The 18,111-nt window shown below is 42.8% G+C and overlaps 3 protein-coding genes and 1 non-coding gene across 6 annotated transcripts; 2 read left to right on the top strand and 2 right to left on the bottom strand.

Annotated features, from left to right (window-relative positions):
• Positions 1-25: 25 nt before the first annotated feature.
• LOC106747513 (CD63 antigen-like) lies at positions 26-7,504 on the top strand. Of its 3 annotated transcripts, none has more exons than XM_014625085.1 (6): positions 26-173; positions 551-645; positions 3,719-3,907; positions 4,915-5,085; positions 6,829-7,053; positions 7,228-7,504. In XM_014625085.1, the coding sequence occupies exons 1-6, from the start codon at positions 80-82 to the stop codon at positions 7,291-7,293; spliced, it is 840 nt and encodes a 279-aa protein (XP_014480571.1). In that variant the 5' UTR covers positions 26-79; the 3' UTR covers positions 7,294-7,504. The 3 variants fall into 3 exon arrangements, with proteins under 3 accessions (XP_014480571.1, XP_014480573.1, XP_014480572.1); XM_014625087.1 differs by having other exon boundaries at positions 81-163; XM_014625086.1 differs by lacking the exon at positions 26-173 and adding an exon at positions 202-462.
• Positions 2,947-3,028, bottom strand: Trnas-uga. Its single transcript has one exon. It is a non-coding gene; the product is annotated as a tRNA-Ser (tRNA).
• Positions 7,505-9,398: 1,894 nt separating the features above from the next.
• On the top strand, positions 9,399-15,628 carry LOC106747511 (CD63 antigen-like). The gene is made up of 5 exons (XM_014625083.1): positions 9,399-9,739; positions 14,099-14,287; positions 14,529-14,699; positions 14,945-15,169; positions 15,339-15,628. The coding sequence occupies exons 1-5, from the start codon at positions 9,605-9,607 to the stop codon at positions 15,534-15,536; spliced, it is 918 nt and encodes a 305-aa protein (XP_014480569.1). The 5' UTR covers positions 9,399-9,604; the 3' UTR covers positions 15,537-15,628.
• Positions 15,629-15,720: 92 nt separating this feature from the next.
• On the bottom strand, positions 15,721-18,047 carry LOC106747512 (alpha-ketoglutarate-dependent dioxygenase alkB homolog 4). Its single transcript, XM_014625084.1, has 5 exons — positions 17,823-18,047; positions 17,178-17,303; positions 17,008-17,100; positions 16,491-16,924; positions 15,721-16,413 (listed from the first exon to the last, which is right to left on the bottom strand). Exons 1-5 carry the CDS (start codon positions 17,925-17,927, stop codon positions 16,263-16,265), a joined length of 909 nt encoding a protein of 302 aa, XP_014480570.1. The 5' UTR covers positions 17,928-18,047; the 3' UTR covers positions 15,721-16,262.
• Positions 18,048-18,111: the final 64 nt, after the last annotated feature.

Genomic DNA, 18,111 nt, shown 5'->3' with positions numbered 1-18,111 from the left:
CACACATACGCGCTCGCACTCACACCGTGCATACGTAACGTGCACACCGATTGGCCGCGGAGATGTGCGTTCGAAACGAATGATTAGCAAGTCAGAGCAAGATTTCGTCCGGTCCTTCGTTCGGTTCGTGCGTTTCCGCCGTATAGACGACGAAAGCACGACTGTACGTATATGTACGTATATGTACATAAAAGTGATAATTGGCACCAACGCGATCGTAAATGTGTGTGTGTGTCCGTGTGCGAGTCAAGTTTTGACGTCGCACTCCGCACGCACACGTACACGCGCACACGTCGTCGTGGTTGGTCGCGTCGGACCGCGCGCGTTCCTCCGGTTTAAGGGGCCTTTTTTCGTCGCATTTTTCGTGCCCTCGATCGCTCAGTCTCGTTCGCGACTCGCTTTCGATAGCAGATCGTTTGTGCGCGCGCACGCGACGCTGGGAGAGAGCGAGAGAGCGTGAAAGTGAGTGAGAGAAAGACAGAGAGAGAGAGAGAGAGAGGAAGAAAGACAGTAAAGGACGAATTACGAGTGTGTCTTGTTGCGTTTCTAGACGAACTTTCAGCGACAAACATGGCGTTGTTACCACTGAGTTTGGCGCCAAAGACCATCAAGTATTTGATGTTCGCTTTTAACTTTCTATTCGTGGTGAGTATACACACACGGCGTATCGATCATGCATTTCGGCGCAACACGTTGACGTCGCGCGTTCCTCCCGCGGAGAGCGATGAGGTGGCAACGCGCTCCGATCCGCGCGCGCGCTGCGTCGTGAACTTTATATCGAGCTGCTCTATCGATATACGATATATGTATGTTCTTCGTAGTTGGAATTACTTCTAGGACACCTATGATCCACCGATCACGCGCAAAAGCAACGACGGTCGCTCGGTCGCCCGACGGAGGCGACAAGTCCTCGATGAGGAGCGTCGTTCGCCGCAAGGTCGGCCGGCCGAACCGTTGAGCGGAGTTGAAATTGACTCTGAAATCTAATCGAAGCTTCGCTCGTTGTTAGCCGCGCACGAGCGAAGAGAAGACGAAGAATCGCCGCGTATCCCTCGCGATCTCCGCCGACGACACTGCCGTGAGCGCGAGTAGGTAACGGCCTCCACGGGCGACTTTTCAAAAGCTCAATGGAGTCACGTGGCCCGTAGGGTCCATTTTTAAATGACACCCGATTCCATATACGTGTAACGTGTTCTCGGTATTCGGCGACGACCTCGTGCATGCACAGCACGCACATTTTTCAATATTTGCCGGGGAGCAAATATTTGCACGACGCTCGCTCGGAAATACTGATAATAAACACATATTACGATATGCACGGTTTCTGCGTTAACCTTTAACATTTATGGCGCAAACCATCGCGGCATCGTTTAATTATCTGACAGATACTTCAGCCTGGCGACGGGAGCAGATAACGTATTGCCGTCTGGAATTAACAACGTGCACGAAAATATCTGCTCAGGGAAAAGAGAGAAATAGAGGGACGAGGAAGGGGGGAGGGGGAGAGAGTTGGGTTTTCCATATTTTACCTGTATGGTCAGTCACAAAAAAGTTGCAACATTTTTTTGATTAATTTCGCAACGCATCTCATGTCCGATAGGAAAATTACTGAAATACAAATTCTCCTGTTGGACATGGAATGTGTTTCGAAACTAGTAAAATAAAAGTTGTTGCGACCTTTTCGTGACTGAACATACATAGAAAAAAAATATTGGATTCAAATAAATAATAATAACGTGATAAAGTTAAATTGGAGTACTTCAATACTTATTAGCAAATATTTCTACTTGTAATAATATTTATTTGATCCAAATAAAGTATTTTCCATGTAAATTATTCAAGTAAAATATATTCACTTGATTCACCATATTCACTTGATTTGAAGTAAAATTTACTTAATCCGAATAAAAATTTCCTAAGGAGTGTTGGAGCAATTATTTACTTCTATTTAGCACTTTTTTCTATGTAGTTAAATCTATAAAGTATGTAATTTAATTTATAAAGTGCACGTTTTCGCGCTTCATTCCGAAGATATAGGCTCGATTTAGGCGCACGTGTAAGCTTGGTAGAGAATTAATTAAACGCTTAGATCGGCTGCAACGTCGTACTGGGTTATTCAGCGAAGAAGACCGCGAGTCGATGAATCATTAGATAGGAAAACTTACAACGAAACGACCTACGTGAGATAGGCTCGATGGGAATCCCTATTGAAACGATGCGTCTCTTTTCTTGATTTTCATGCTTGTAACGAGCGACATCAGAGCCGAGAGACCGCTTTCGCCGCGGCTGAGAGAAGACGAAAGTGATCACGACGAGTATTAATAGCGAACATTGCCGATTGGGACAGAAAAGTTATATGATGCATTTAAGAGATAAAAAATATTACAATGCACATTTAGAGAATAAAAACGCTATATGATATATTTAAATGGTCAAAAAAATTTACATGACACATTTGAGCGACAAAATGTTTATATGGATCATTGAGTTCCACAGATAACTTTTCCTCTCGCACTAGCCATTATTTCTTATTTATTTATACAACAGGATTTATACACGATTATATTCCGGCGTTCCTTCGTATTTTTCATTAGGATTCATATATCACGACTCCATTGAGATTAATCCGCGAAATTGCCGGTAAATGCGTGAACTCAGTCCAGTAAATTACAAACAGCTCGATAATAGTTGGTCCATTTTTAAGTAATAAATCGGCGTAATCGGGGTGCATTATCGAGATTCTATTAATAAATGAACTTATTCGGAAATATTCAATCATTTTCCAATGGAAATTTAGATAAGCGGCTTTTAGACACGTGACAATGTACGCGGCGCAATAAGCATCGATATAATTCGCAACTGAGCGGATATTCCTGCATTTCTTTAACAGTTTATTTTTACAATCAGTGATCATGTTCTGTAAAAAAAAATGGAGGAAAAAAAATTCGCTGCGGACAGGATTCGAACCTGTGCGGGTAGAACCCAATGGATTTCAAGTCCATCTCCTTAACCGCTCGGACACCGCAGCTGTTGATGAAGAGCGTTCCATTTATGATACCTCTTTCTCACAGATGCAAAATTCAATTGTGACATGCGACTCCTTGTGAAAATTTAAAGACAAGTGTTTATTCTAGAAAGTCGACACGATTGACGAGATGATTACACACCTTTCTTTCAATTTTTCCGAGAAACGCTAAATTTGAAAATCCCGATATCGCCAGATAGAACAGAAAATTACGTCAAAATGATGAAATAATCGAAAAACGAGTTTCACGGGTCATTTTCTGTTTCACGTGGATTGTTATAATCCAGATAAACATATTTCGGTATATTCTCTCTGCATCGTGATTAGCATAAATACGTTAAGATGCGTCCTCGTGCGCCAAAAAATTTGTCAACATATAAGCTGCGTTCGGCGAGCACGTTATCAGCACTAACGCGTCTTTCATCTTTGCGTCGCATTAGATATACGACAAAGATAGAATGACTCGTAGCGTTAGTCAGCACTAGTAGCGTGCTCCCCGAACGCACCCTTACAAGATCCGATACCGTGAAAATTGCGGCAATATTGCGGCAACATTCTGATCCCGGGAGAAAATTGTCCATATACAATTTAATAATAATTATATATAAAACGTCATATATAGAATATGTCCATATATAAAAATGACGAAATTTCTTTTCTCCGTGCATACACTACGTGATTGTCCGTCCTCAGATTACAGGAATGGTGATGCTGTCAATAGGCTTGTTAATTCTCGGAGCGTTTCACCAGTACCAGCACTTCCTCGACAACAGTTTCTTCTCGGTGCCTTCTCTCCTCGTAGCCGTGGGCACCATTATCTTTATCATCGCTTTCTTCGGATGCTGCGGAGCCGGTCGCGAAAGCCATTGCATGATTGTAACGGTAAGGACGAACGTACCGAAAAGTATCTTGAGACCGTGTGTGTTCCTTTTATCTAAAACATCTTCACCTCGACGCGCTTGACCTTTCCCCGGAAAATTCGCACACACTTCTGCTAAATCATGCGTACCGTTAAGTCGTGTTTTCTCGACTCTCACGCGTCTGTGTGCGAGAGCCTCGCGACCTTTTTCAATATAACAAAAATAACGTTTCGTTTCTCACGACGTCCATTTCGTAATTAGCGCTCTCATCATTGCGACCGTGGTTATAATTTTCGTCGGGCAATTAGCCAACAATAATTATTCAGCCGACCATGTTGGACAACAACAGTAACGATAAGTAATCTATCACACGCGCGCGCATTGCTTGTCGCCGCGTGTACTTTGCTCCCGCGACGCGCGCGGTCCCTTTCGAAACCGGCACCGACGATCGATGAGAAAAACTCCCGCGCGGAGACGAGACCGTCGCGAGCGTAATTTGAAAACTTTCTTGCGGTTCTCGGAATTCTTCGACGGGATCTCCGCGGATTCGTCGCGCCGGCCGTTTTCGGCCAACGACGACGAAAAGTACAAGGGCGGGAAAGAAGGGCCGCGCGTATCGTTGTCTCCCCTTCGTTTCCATAATGTAATGGGTAATGTTTTGTGCGCGAAGTGTGTAATCGTGCCCCCTCCTCGTCCTCTCACCACCCCGTGACCAAGCAATATTCCGGGAATTGTTCTCCCTCGCACGTGGAGGAGAAAGGGTGGGCGCGCTTCCGCTGTTACTTTAAAAAATTAACGCGGACGTACGTATTGCGGCAGGTTGTAACGAGTAATAATTAAGTCGGCGAGTAAGTCGAAGCGTCGTCGACGTATCTCCGTTACCTTCTAACGTATCTAACGTCCTAGGCGTAAGAGAGACACATCGGCGTCTATTAACACACGAAAGCTAAAGTTACCGATGTCAAATTAGTAAGACGATCGAAACGTCTCGATGACCTCTGGTTGATTTCCCGTTATTTTCCATTGCAGTTCTGCACGCTCTTAATTGGAGTCTTCATTCTGGAGATCATCGGCGGCACGATGGGATACGTGATGAGAGCGAGAGTTACGTCGGTCGCCCAGCAAAAGATGCTCGACACGATGACCAAGTATAATTCCAGCGAGGAGATCCAGATAGTCTGGGATAATTTGCAACGAAAAGTAATGCACAATCGAGGAGGTTCACTCTCCTCGAACCGTCTTCGATCCGTACCTTCGAAATGCGGGAGAATTCTTCGCTTTTTTTTATTAATTTTATTTCGTAGGAATTGATAACACAGAGTGAGGCAATAACTATTATTACCTTAAATATCTTTGAAAAGTACAAATATTCTTATCGACCGGATGAAAATAAAAAAATTTACATCTGCAGGTGTCCAAAGTGATAACCGTTGATACATTGAGATAAGAAATATATAAAAAATTAAAAAGTTATTTTTTCGGTAGGTAGTGATAACAGATTTAATTAAATCTAAATTCTTTTATTTAAATAGAATGAACAATTGTGTTCGTGCAAAACTACAGAAACTTTAAGATAATGCCTACATTTTCTCACTTGGAAAAAAGTTTTTCTCAATGTAAAAATAGGTAATAATAATTAAATATTGATATAAGTGAATATATTATTAGTACTCAGTGAACAAGTATTTTCATTTTTTAGATATTTTTTTTCTCGCAGTTTCTATTAGATACGTTTTTCTCTTACGATACCAATTTTCACTCATATTCCCAAGATATTCAAGCTGGTAATAGTTATGGCCTCACCCTATGCATCTATCTTGATAATATTTCAGTGACATTTTAATATAATACTTATTATCATTAATTCTGTGCTCACACAACAAGCTATTCGCAAAGTTAATAATGTATAATCGCCGCTTTTGGAATACGGATTGAGATAGAGGATCTGCGAAATTGGAAGTTCTTCCATCACAAAGAAACACTTTTCGGCTGCTGTTCATATTGGGCGCTCACGCGCTGTAAGTCATTCTATCCCCCTTTGACGCACAATGGACAATAAAGATAGGAAGACGCTTACAGCGTGAAACGCCGAAATCGAACGCAGCCTTTGCACTCGCACGAACGATTAATCTCCTTTACCGTCGAAATATCTTCGAAAATATCCTCGAGGAATATTTTCGTAGCGCTTTTTGATGACCTGTGACTTTTTCTATTTTCGGTAGCAGCTGCGGTTAGACGTTCTTCACGGTCCGCGCCCTCCCTATATCGTGGGAGCAACGACGATCGAAGGATATCATAGACGACGAAGCGATAGGGATAATTTCAGAGTGCGCGACTCTAATTCGCGGCGTGTATAATGCATGTGTGATGCCTGGCGCGCACGCGACGGGGGTAGTATGAATCGATTGTTACGTCGCCCCCGCGCTGCTTCCCTGACCACACTCAACGATCTCGCAACGCTCGAAACGCACCGAGCGTGCCGTAAAATATTAGACGCCCTTTCCTCGAGATCGCTTTGTTACACGTGTGTGATTCTGCAAACATTGCCGCGCTCGCGTGACGTCTCATTAACGCGACGATGCGCGAGTATTCATTTTCGCAGTTCGAATGCACGCTTCACGCTCCTGAATTGAATACTCCTGAGAAAACGAGCGAGTGTGAAATCTCGCATTCCGAAGTAAAAAAAAAAAGCAGGACGTCCGTTCCTTTAATTTTCAGTTAAGGACGAAGTAAGTTTGCACGGGGTGCAAGTGTTTCAAAATGATACATGCTGTATTAATTTCTTTATATACCGATTAATTAATATTCCGGAGCAATTCAAAATACAGGCCAAGTTCGGAGAATATTCAGATTTCGGGACGTTTACGTTTATTATTTCAGGATGTCCAAATCGAAATTGACATTTCGCTAACGTGATGACGAAGCGAACGTTTATTTTTGCAGTTCGATTGCTGCGGCACTGTCAACGCCACCGATTGGATAATTAAGCAGTATCGCGGCATTCCGATGTCGTGTTGCGATGATGTCGTAGGCGCTATCGGCGATATGAACTGCACGTTAAGTTCACCCAGTCTCCACAGCGAGGGCTGCATGGACGCGTTCGCGCACTTCGCGAAGAAGCACGCGGGCAAAATAGCGGGAGTCGGAATGGGCCTTGGCGTAATTCAGGTACTCGGAAAGAACGCATTAGACACTACGAATGCCCCGGAGGTCTTAGAAATCGTATGTGTTCGTCGCGATATTTGAACGTCGTTTGTTCTCAAACAGAATTCAAGCGTGTGAACTTGAAATATTTTCTAAGTTTTCACCGACATGAGAGATGAATAATATATTATGTTGCAGTTGATAGGGATCTTCCTGTCAGCCTACTTAGCGAGGTCAATCAAGAATTGTTATCAGACCATGTAGGCGTCCGTTAAAAACGTCGAACGCACAGGAACTGAACGTCGTGCTTGAACTCAGCAGGATTCCCATTAGAATATGAGTCTGTGCGCGTCCGATGCAAATATTCCGTTTGTCATCACAAGAGTGATAAACTTCTGATTTTGCTTCGCACGGCCCTTACATGAAAGGCAATGAGTGGGTGATGTATGTTTTTAATAAAATCTACGCTGAGAAACGTGTCTTTTCCTCTCTCAGTTACGATGCATTCGCGTGTCTCCATTCTATTGACGCTCTCCTGTTTTTATGAGGAGGAAGCAGCGAGAAATCATAAAGACGAGACGCGAAAGTCAATTGTTTCACAGAGATCCGCAGACACGTTACGATAAATCGTACAAGGCTCTGCGGTCGAATAATAACAAAGATCGGGTTAATAAAAACTAAAGCGATAAGTATTATTGTGAAAAATATATTAATAATAACCGATAATCTCCAAAATATATAAATATCGTGTCCAATATATATTTTCGGTCTAACTTTAGACCACTCTCGACAAATGTAATGAAATAATCAATATATCGAGAAGCAAACGACAATAAAATTAGCGTCACACCGTCATGTAATAGTCGCATGCGAAACCACATCGGCGACGCAGCCAGAATCGGAGTGTGATCTGGTATAATGTAACGCAAATATATAGAGTTCGGAATCGCAAATATATACGAGTTCGGCAATCCCTTTATAGTTCGAAACAACCACGACGAGAAGTATTTCCCGTTATGGTAATTATTCGATGGAAAGTTCCGCTTGAGAGTCCGCTGTGAATAATTTTTGCGACGCGCCAAAATCGCGGGGAACGTTGAACCGCACACGCACACTGGCGCCCGGCCGCGTGTGAATCATGTAGATACACGAAATTAACTCGATCGCTCACGCATGAATCATACTCGCCGCGCGTTGTTTTGCTCGTGTACAAACGTAGCAACGGCTGTGACCAACGTTACTTTTTTTTTCATGTTAACTTGGTTACCGACGAGAGTGTCGGTAATCAACACATTAAAAGTATCGAAATATCTTGTTTTATTTCTTTCAACGTATCACGCTTTACATATTTCCGCTGGTTTCCCGCCGTCGTGTTAACAAAAAAATTGACACACAGGAAGAAAGAGGAGCCCCTTTGAGACTCTCTGTTTAGGAAGCGAGGACGACTTGGTCTCGCAGCTGCGGCAGGATAAGAATAAAGCGGGCGGTACACATACTCTCTCGCGTGCTCGTCGGTTCTTTTCCTTCGCCTGAGATAAAACGTTTCCGGCAAAACCGTAATACGCCGCGGCGAAAATAAAACGCCGTGATAAGGAAAAGACGCGTGCGTTTCCGTCGAAATTGAATTACGAGGAAACGTATTCGGCAAGGGAACGATACTTCGGTGCCGTGAATAATTCGTGCAAGAGAATCAAGAAGAATGATGGGAACAGATAGATCGAGGATCCTCCTCGAAGATTAACCAGTTAAGTGTGTTTGACGACTATATCCATCATGGAAGAATCTTGTGTCATGACGACTATATCCGTCATGCGTAAAATTTTGTTACAATTTGATATTTAAATTGTAATTCTGGCGGAAACTAAATTATATTCGTAAATTTTAATACGGATAAAATGTTTAGAGGTCAAGACGAAATGAAACAAACAAATGAAAATTATAAATAATTTGAGTTGGATTTATAACTTCCTGAGAGCGACTATACCCGTCATCGCTTGATTATCGCGACACACACTGGTGGGCGCTTTGCAAAGAGATCGCCACAGTTAACTGGTTAAAGAACGTTGAAAGAACACGAAACTAACATATGCTATTTAGGACGCCTGATTATCATAATTGCGACGGTTGGGGTTTAAAGAACCGGCCAGAAATTTGGTCGCTTCCTCCGAGCGGAATGCCGTTTGGCTCGCTCATCTCAGGTAAATTCAAGCGCGGGCAGACCTTAGTCCGTGCACATTAACATTTCCCCGGGAGTTTCCCGAGCTCGGTCTTACTTGCGCTCAGTCTCTCGCGACACGGTGCGAATTCGTCGCGGACTTATCGCCGCTTCACCGCATTATTCCGCGTTTATCGCGACTTCCTCGTCTCCTCCCACTCCCGGCGTGCACAAAAGAACACGTCGGCACCGGGCAAAGGACGTCACCGTCGGCGGTCACGGCGTACAGTCGTCGCTCGTCGTCGTGGTCGCCTTCGTACGTTTTCGTCGCTCTTTATCGGCCAGCGAGATAACGCTGATCGCGCGTCGTCCGATACCGGGCATCGGCATCGGCATCGACAGTCGGTGCGTCGACGGTGGATGTGCGCGGATCTTTCCTCGTGCACCTGCGCCCGCGGAGGAACCAGACCGAGCACCAAAATGGCGGCCACGCATCTCGACGTCGGCCTTCGTTGCATCAAGTACCTGCTGTGCGCCGTCAACTCCCTCTTCGTGGTCTGTACCGTGCTTGGTGTTTCTCCTCCGCTTGCTGGCGCAGAGCTGCTCGCAACATTACCACGGTTATCCTGATTCCGTTCGCGGAATGGAATCGTCCTACTTGGCTGCGCGCGCGCGATGCCTTTGTTAATATTTAATGTTCTACACGCCGGTTCAAAAAATGTACAGCTGCTTTCTTGTTTTTTTCTCCTCGGACAAACGTAGACGCGTTTGGTCACGCATTCATCACGACGATATTTCGCATGAAACAATGCGCTTCGAAGTTGTCGCATGACGTCGTAGTTGCGTAAGTCTCTTCCACTTGGAAGAGGTATTCGGAAAATGTGAGATTATACTCGCGCCCCTCCAAACTTAGACTTAGCAGGTACACGTAGCCGGTGCCGACGACTCCGCCGAACGGCCGACGTATGCCGTTGCGCGTCGTTGGAGAGGCGCGTCGCTAGGAAATGTTTTCTGACGACGAGAAAGTGCACGTTATGCGTTGCGCTCCCGTGTGAACTGTACCACACGTCCGTAATTATCGATTGCCATTACAGCGACAGCGTACAGATGATGCTTGGTTTCTGAAAAAAAGGCTACGATCTTACAGCGGGAAATAAAATACCGATCTTGATCGCGGGGCTCGCTTTTGACGAGAGAAGAGAAACCGTGCGTCGTTATTTCGCGTCGGCCGAAATCAGACGAGGAGAGAGAACAACGTTCTACGCTCGGCATTGCGTGGTTGCGCGCGTATCGGAAAAGTCGGATTTTTGTCAGAAACGAGCGTTTCAGGCGGCCGAGAATGATCGGGAACACGCGGCCGTTAGACTTCAAATTCCCCGACTGTGATTGGTCGACTCGCTCGTCACTTCGAAATGATTACCGCTCGCCTTTCCGCACATGTCATCGTTGTTACTTCGCGAACTGTTCGTATCGCGATATCCCGCAATTTTCTCACATCGAGTCTACTTGCACTGAGAGACAAATATAGTTATATATTTGTAGATTCAATGTAGAACTAAAATTTCCCGATCCCGGGACCCCGAGTTGAAATTTTTATCCTACGTTTGGCCCGTTCTTTATAGCTGCACTGGGTGTAATAAGATTGAGCGAGACAAAATATACTTCTCTCACTCTAATTCATTGCCAGTTCGGCAACTATAAAAAACCAATTAAGCCGTGCTTCGACATTGAGTCTTCAAGTGGAGAAAACGGAAATAACTTCTCGTTTGTAGCATTAAAGCGGTAGCATAAAAGTGCTGCTTTGATGCTAGAAAGGGAATTTGGACTTTCCGGAGGGAAATTTTTAATTCTATATTAAGTCTCCAAGTGAAGAAAACGGGTATAATTTCCAATTCCTAGTACCAAAGGAGCACGATTTTTTTTGAAGATCTAATATAGAACTGAATAGATATAACGTAGAATTAAAATTTCGACTCGACGTCGTTCTCTCGCTTTGTGCTTTGCGTTTTAAACGAATCACTTCCATATCAGCCTTATTATTTGCGATACAGTCATTGATACGAGTCCCGATAAAGCGGCGGCCGACAGGCGGCGATCAATCCTGAAGAAATAAAGAAAAAAAAACCGATTCATTAGACGCTCATTTTTCGCGTACGGCTGACTTTTTTTATTTTTACCCGCGCGAAAATAATTCAGTATTGCTGTTATCGCGGATCCTTCACGGAGGAATTAGAATCCAATAACAGCAAAGTTATATTTGAAATGATAATACCGACCAATATCACGTATCGAGTTACGATTTCGACATAAGAAGGATCGATTTGTGTTGCGATAGCTGCTATCTGATAACTTCGGTCGCATCGGCGGCGCGAGTGGAAAAGCGCGTGGAAAATCGGGAAGACCGTGGAAAATCGTGAGAGCGACATCGTGAGAACGATTAGAGAAAACGAGTTTTTCTTTTTTCCCACCGATGTGTGTTAATATCTTTCATTGCGTTTCTTTATTCTCTCCTATCTCTCCTTATCTACTCATCTTTTTCTCTATCGGAAACGATCGCAAAGGAGGCGATGTGGGCCACAAAGTTCGTTTTCGAACTCATCGGGTTTCGTCGTTACAAAGAGCACTTTCGAACTACGGTCGATATCGCATAGACGAGTCTATACACTGCTAAATTATTAAGCTAAATTATTAAGTGACGGGCGAACCTGCGCACAACAGCTGCGCGACCTGATTAACACTGTACTTCTCTCTCTCTCTCTCTCTCTCTCTCTCTCTTACAATTAATCGAAAACAGCCGATTTTTCGACGATTGTCCACGTGGATCGTCACCGATATACGATCGAAATCGTCACGCGTAAACTCACGTTGCAGCATAAAAAAGCACGCCGATTCGATAGTGACAATGAGAGATAGCTCTAAAACGTCACGACGGTTATAAAACATCCAAGCATGGCGGCTTCCTATAATGTAAAATGGAAACGTTGAGGCGCAGTTACGAGCAACGGTGCAGCAGTTAACGCAAGAGTAACGCAAACACAACACTATCCATTAGCTCTAAAATATTGCGACGTTATGAAATGCCCGAATATCGCTTCGTATTGGAAAATGGAGACATTAATTTTGAGGAACGCGTATAGATTAGTTAACGTAAAAGTTAGTCCTGAAATATCGCAACGTTACGAAATATCCGAATAAGGGGCTTCGTATTACGGAAAATAAAGGTCTTAAAACGCAGTTGTGATGTTATCGTCTATAATATAGCAGTTAACGTAAGAGCGACGTAGACCTAACATTATTCATCAACTCTAAAATGTCGCGACGTTATGAAATATTCAAATATTGCTTCGTGTAACAGAAAATGGAAGCATAATTATGAGAAACGGTATAGATTAGTTAATGTGAAAGTTAGCTCTAAAATATATCGGAATCTTACAGAAATATTCGAATCTTTTTTTTTTCATCATTTATTGTCGCGTCTACTTTTTCTTCACATCAGCAAATCGCGCAAATCAACGGAAAATCAGAGATCTTTAAATACGCGCGGAAAAACGCAATTGTGAGGCACGACATAGCGGGTTAACGTAAAAATAAAATAGCACAGACATAATACCATTCATTAGCTCTGAAATGTCGCGACGTTACGAAATATTCAAGCGCGGCTTCGGCAAAATCGGCAAATGGAAACGCCGAGAACGCAATTATGAGGAACGGCAGCTGATGTGAAGGAAAAGTAGACGCGACAATAAACGATGAAAAAAGAAAAAGAAACAAAATCGTCATTTGCGCATCACTTGAGACAGAACGTTTTGTGTACCCGCGAGCTTATACGTCGAGTCGAGTCTACCTGGGGCTCAAATGCTCGCTTATCAGTAGAGATAAATGTCTAATCTTCGTGATGATGTGCGCGGTATCGGCGCCGTGCGGCTCGGGCTAACAATGTACACGAATGAATTGTGAAGGTTTATTATTACGGATCGGCGTCGCGCGTCGCTCTTGATCGCTCGTCATCGCGCGCTCCTGTTCGATCTCGGATTGTTGCCATTGTTGTTCCACCGGGAGAGATAATTGCCCGAGAGATATTTTCTCCCTTACCGCCGCGTGGTACACAAATACAATCGGCTTACCGAGAAATCGCGCGTGTTTATGCAAACCGGATCGAAAGCTCAAGAGCTTCTCTTATCTCATTGCGATACTAATCACCCGGGTTTCGCATCGATACCGTACACCGCCGAGACGTGTGGAATTGGATAATTTACTTTCCGACTTTTCCACGAAGACACGTCAACACGGCCTCTCTCTCTCTCTCTCTCTCTCTCTGTCTCTCACGAGAGGCCAGCGTCACACATGCACGATAGCAAACATATTTTTCCCGTCTCCGCATTATATATCAAACTAAGTTCGTTTTATATAGGAATTATATAGGAAAATTATATAGGGAAAAAGAAGAGACGAAATACACGAGTCCAAATAAATCCTGCGTGCGGGCATGTTAAGCTTTATAAAACCGCGTAAATAAAAATAAAAGAGCCTTGTCGTATGAATTACGCAGCACGCGCGCTTTGTCATGCGAGTAAAGACCGACCGCGACGTAGCGTAGTTTGCAACACGCTTCTCACATATATATATATATATACACACATGTGCACACACATATACACGCATACACAAAGGCGACAAAAATGTCACGTATCGGCCTAGTCTTCCGAGTTTGAAAAATTAACCGTGCGCCGCCACGATCGCCCGTAGCCGCGAATTACGTAAGTGATGCCAGGTAATGAAGGACAATCAAGATCTTGTATGTTGCACGGGAGTGCGCGTTACGCGAGACACGGCTAATTAGGACTGCATCACGATATTCATATTCTTATATTCTGTTTTCTCGTTAAGTAACTCGCGTTCTATTTCTGCCCGCAGTTGACGGGGGTAATGATAATATCGGTCGGCACGACCATCTATGCCGTTTACGAGAGCTTCTCGCATTTCCTGGACCCGAGCTACTTCTCGCCGGCCACGCTCCTCATCGTGGTCGGGATACTCGTGTTCATAATAGCTTTTATGGGATGCTGCGGCGCGCTTCGGGAGAGCACCTGTATGGTTCTTGTGGTAAGTGGCGCTATGAATCTCTTACAAGTAAAACGGATACCTCGCGGGCCTCGTTTTTCTCTTCGGATAAAGCTGTATGAAATAATCAACCACGGAGTGTGATATTCTACTTCCCTTCGTTGTGCAAAACTCTCCCCGAAAAGATACAGCTTCTTTTCACCCTCTTCTTGTCCACTGTATATTTTATCCTTGTGAAACTTCTTGGTTTTTCCTTTTATGAAATTCTAATATTTATCTCCAGTTTGCAGTCTCGCTATCGATCGTGTTGTTGTTGGAGCTGTCCGCCGCCGTTGCTGCGTACGCCCTGCAGGGCAACATCAAGGGTCTCCTGGCTGAGAAGATCAACGCAACGATGCATCAGTATGGAACGAACGACGAGGCCCGGTTCGCCCTTGATTTCATGCAATCTCGGGTAAGAGAATCATCGCTTCGCAATCTCGCGTTACTGCTTATACCCGCATACTTATTTATGTAACGAAAAGCGTGTTAAAACGTGCCTTTTCAAAGGGAAGATTCATCCTGAAAGGTTTAAATTATATTATTTGAATTATATTAAAAAAATATATATGTATTTTTTATATCTAAGTATTACATTATTTCAACTATATTATAAATGTTTTATATTTCCATTATATTTCCTCTCCTCTCATTTTACAGTTACATTGTTGTGGATACAACGGACCGAACGATTGGACCAGCATTTCGTTGAACAATACGCAGCCGATGGACTCTTGCTGCGAGTATATAACTTTGAATATCGGTGAGGAAGTCTGCCCGGAAGAAGAGAGATACCAGGAGGGATGTATCGGTCGTCTCTCCATTATTATTCACCGTAGCGCCCTATATATCGGCACAGGAGCTGTGGCGATCGCTCTCATTCAGGTGAGTGGACTCCAGTTTGACTTCACGTCTTCGACGTACGTTGAATTTTAGCAGATACTTGGCCCCCTCGACTCCTTACCAATTAAAGAAACGCAATCTCAAAGCGCTTACTGTAGTTTATTCTCAGTTGAATAAAACCGATGGCGATACGCATCCTCTTTCTTTCCAGCTAACGGGAATCATGTTCGCGTGCATGCTGGGTCGAGCCATCAGACGTCAGAAGACGGAAAGGGAGAGGCGTCGTTGGGAGTTGCGAGAGAACCTCGTAAACGGCTACGAGCCGCTGGGAAAGTCGGATCCCTTGACTACGTTTCCCGTAGTGTACATGTCGCCGGAGTATCCGCTTAATAGCGATAAGAAGTGTTAACGCATTCGCTTCAGCGGACGAGATGACTCGTCCTTCGAGTAAGAACCACGCAGCGAACGTGTGTTAACATTTCGCGATGCAAAAGTAGATTTACAAAAAAATAAAATCAGAAATAACTTCAAACTGTCGTCCTCGTGAGACAAAATTCCAAAATTGGACAACAGTTTTTCTTTTCCACAAAGCGCGTTACGAAGCATCCTACGAGAATGGATATTTAAGATTTCCGACCGCCTTATTCATTTTCATTCAGTGAGCTCTTGCCGGATAATATAAGAGGAAACAATACTTAACCAAAAATAAGTGTAGTGATTTATAATTCATAAATTATATAGTTTCTTGGCGCTATACGTATGTACTTTCCGATTCTGTTTCTTATGAGTGATTTGTACGGGTATTTTAGTATTCAAAAGGATGTGTCAATTAATATTTTAAAGAGAGTCTTTGCCATATGTACAGAAGATATTCACATTTGAAAGATTACCAAGCGAGAGTTGTTGTAGAAAAAACCGTTGCCAATACTGTACGTTATTATTAATATATTGTATATTTATGTTACAAATAAAATATCTTTATTCTATTAAGGAATTTTTCCAATTTATTATTACAATTATGTTTCTATAGTTTTTTTCTGAAAGGAGAGTTTGAATTCTAGAATAGTGTTACACTGTGTGTAACAAGTGACTTATTAGATAAATATATTTAAATTTACTTCATATTATACTGACGTCACCAGAAGAATGTAGCTTGCCTCAAGATCTCGGAGGCTTCTTCACGATTTTCTCCATTTTCAAGGTACGGGGGTGTTAATTCACGATACGCGAGGCAAACGCGCCTCGACACGACGTCCTCTCGAAGCACAGAATGCTCCCATTTATACCTGGCGAACAAAAATCACATATAATGTGAATTCTATGCATATATCTTGTCTTAACATTTATAAACAAAGTGTTATACCTTGCAGGACCGTATAAAATCATGAGTGATCCAGCAGGCATCGGCAATCGAACCACCACGTCATCATCGATATGTGCAGCTTGCGTGTTGTTGCAAACATCGTCTTTTAGAACGGAACTATTATAATTAGGGACGCAATCCAAGTTATATCGGTTTATCTGGCCGCGATAAGGAGTCATTGTCAGAACGGAATCACCGAGAACGTTCACAGTCACTATACGTTCTCCCCAGATCCAGCAGTCGTCGATGTGAGGATCGATAGAAGCGCCTCGTACAGGGTCATATTCCAATGAACATTGCTCGACAGTGTTGAAATCGCGCAACAGTGGCACTTGCCCGAATTTCGTCTGTACAAACTGTGTCGTTTTAGGAAAACCATCGAATGTCCCCAATTGTAATTTCCTCTTCTTGAAGTTGCATTTCGGTCCAAAGTTCTACAAATTGAGTCTTGTGTGCTTAAATGTGTCAAAGTTACTCAAGAATATAACTATTTATTTTTCTAAACAAAGGTACGTACCTGCTTTCTTCTGCCGCTTTGTGAAGCTTGCCAAGGGAGATGATCAAGCGCCTTCATCAATCCTTTTGCTTCATCTTCGTTTAAGAAATCTAGCTGGGATACACCTATTGTTAATCAAATACTATAATAGATGGCGCAAAATGTGCAATATTTTCTGTTGCAAACGTTACCTTGATGTAAACGCCAGGATAATCAATCGAGTTCCCATCGTGGTAAGGATGTTTCTTGTACTCATCTACATCCCATCCAGGTGATAACTTATCACAATATGGACAATAAACGTAACTTTTGCTTTTCTGTGAAAGCACACGCAATAAATATATCTTTAACTGACTAAAAAATTGCAAACAGCAATTAAAAAAATATCATATTTATGTGAAACAATTATGCATAATTGATAAATTTCATAAAAAGTATTATAGCAGTTTTAAGATTCCTTTTTATATTATATAAACATATTTTTTCATATATGAATCATCATAGATATAATAAATATATACATGAAAAAGATAGCAAGAAGACAAAATGAGAGGACACAAGACAACCATTTCATTCATTCACATAAAAGAAATGAAAAATATCATACATATTTTTTACATGATTTAAAGAAAGTGTTGACACAATTTATGTAAACTGAAAGCATCAATAATGTTCAATTCTTTGCAAAGGTAGTGTTAGTTTAAGTCGGCTTACCGTCACCGACACACAGTGATACAAACTAATTTAAACTGACACTGAAAATTAAAGTATGATAGTAAATAAACATCTTGTTGAGTGCTCAGAAATTTGTAGGTTAAGGCATTCCGGAATCTCACCTGTAATATGCTTGTCGTCTCCTCCTTCCTGATTATTTTATACTCTTCTTCGCAAATTAAACAAGAGCGTACACCTTTGCATCCGCAAGGTCGGACAGTCTGCATGGCGATTTGTTTTCCTTTCTTTAATCAGGTACTAATAACACGTCAATTTACGGACACTTCAACGTATTTTCAGATGAGCCAGGAACTTGCCCTTACGTGTCAGACTTGGATAATGGCGGGCGCGCATGCGTATTGTATGTGCAATGTTTTAAATTTCAATTTATTCATTTAAACTTTTAAACTT

This window comes from Dinoponera quadriceps, unplaced genomic scaffold, assembly GCF_001313825.1.
Source record: "Dinoponera quadriceps isolate SergipeBrazil2010 unplaced genomic scaffold, ASM131382v1 scaffold2159, whole genome shotgun sequence".
NCBI classification, from domain to species: Eukaryota; Metazoa; Arthropoda; class Insecta; order Hymenoptera; family Formicidae; genus Dinoponera; species Dinoponera quadriceps.
The sequence above is the reverse complement of the archived record's forward strand: the minus strand, read 5'-3'. Positions and strand labels throughout refer to the sequence as shown.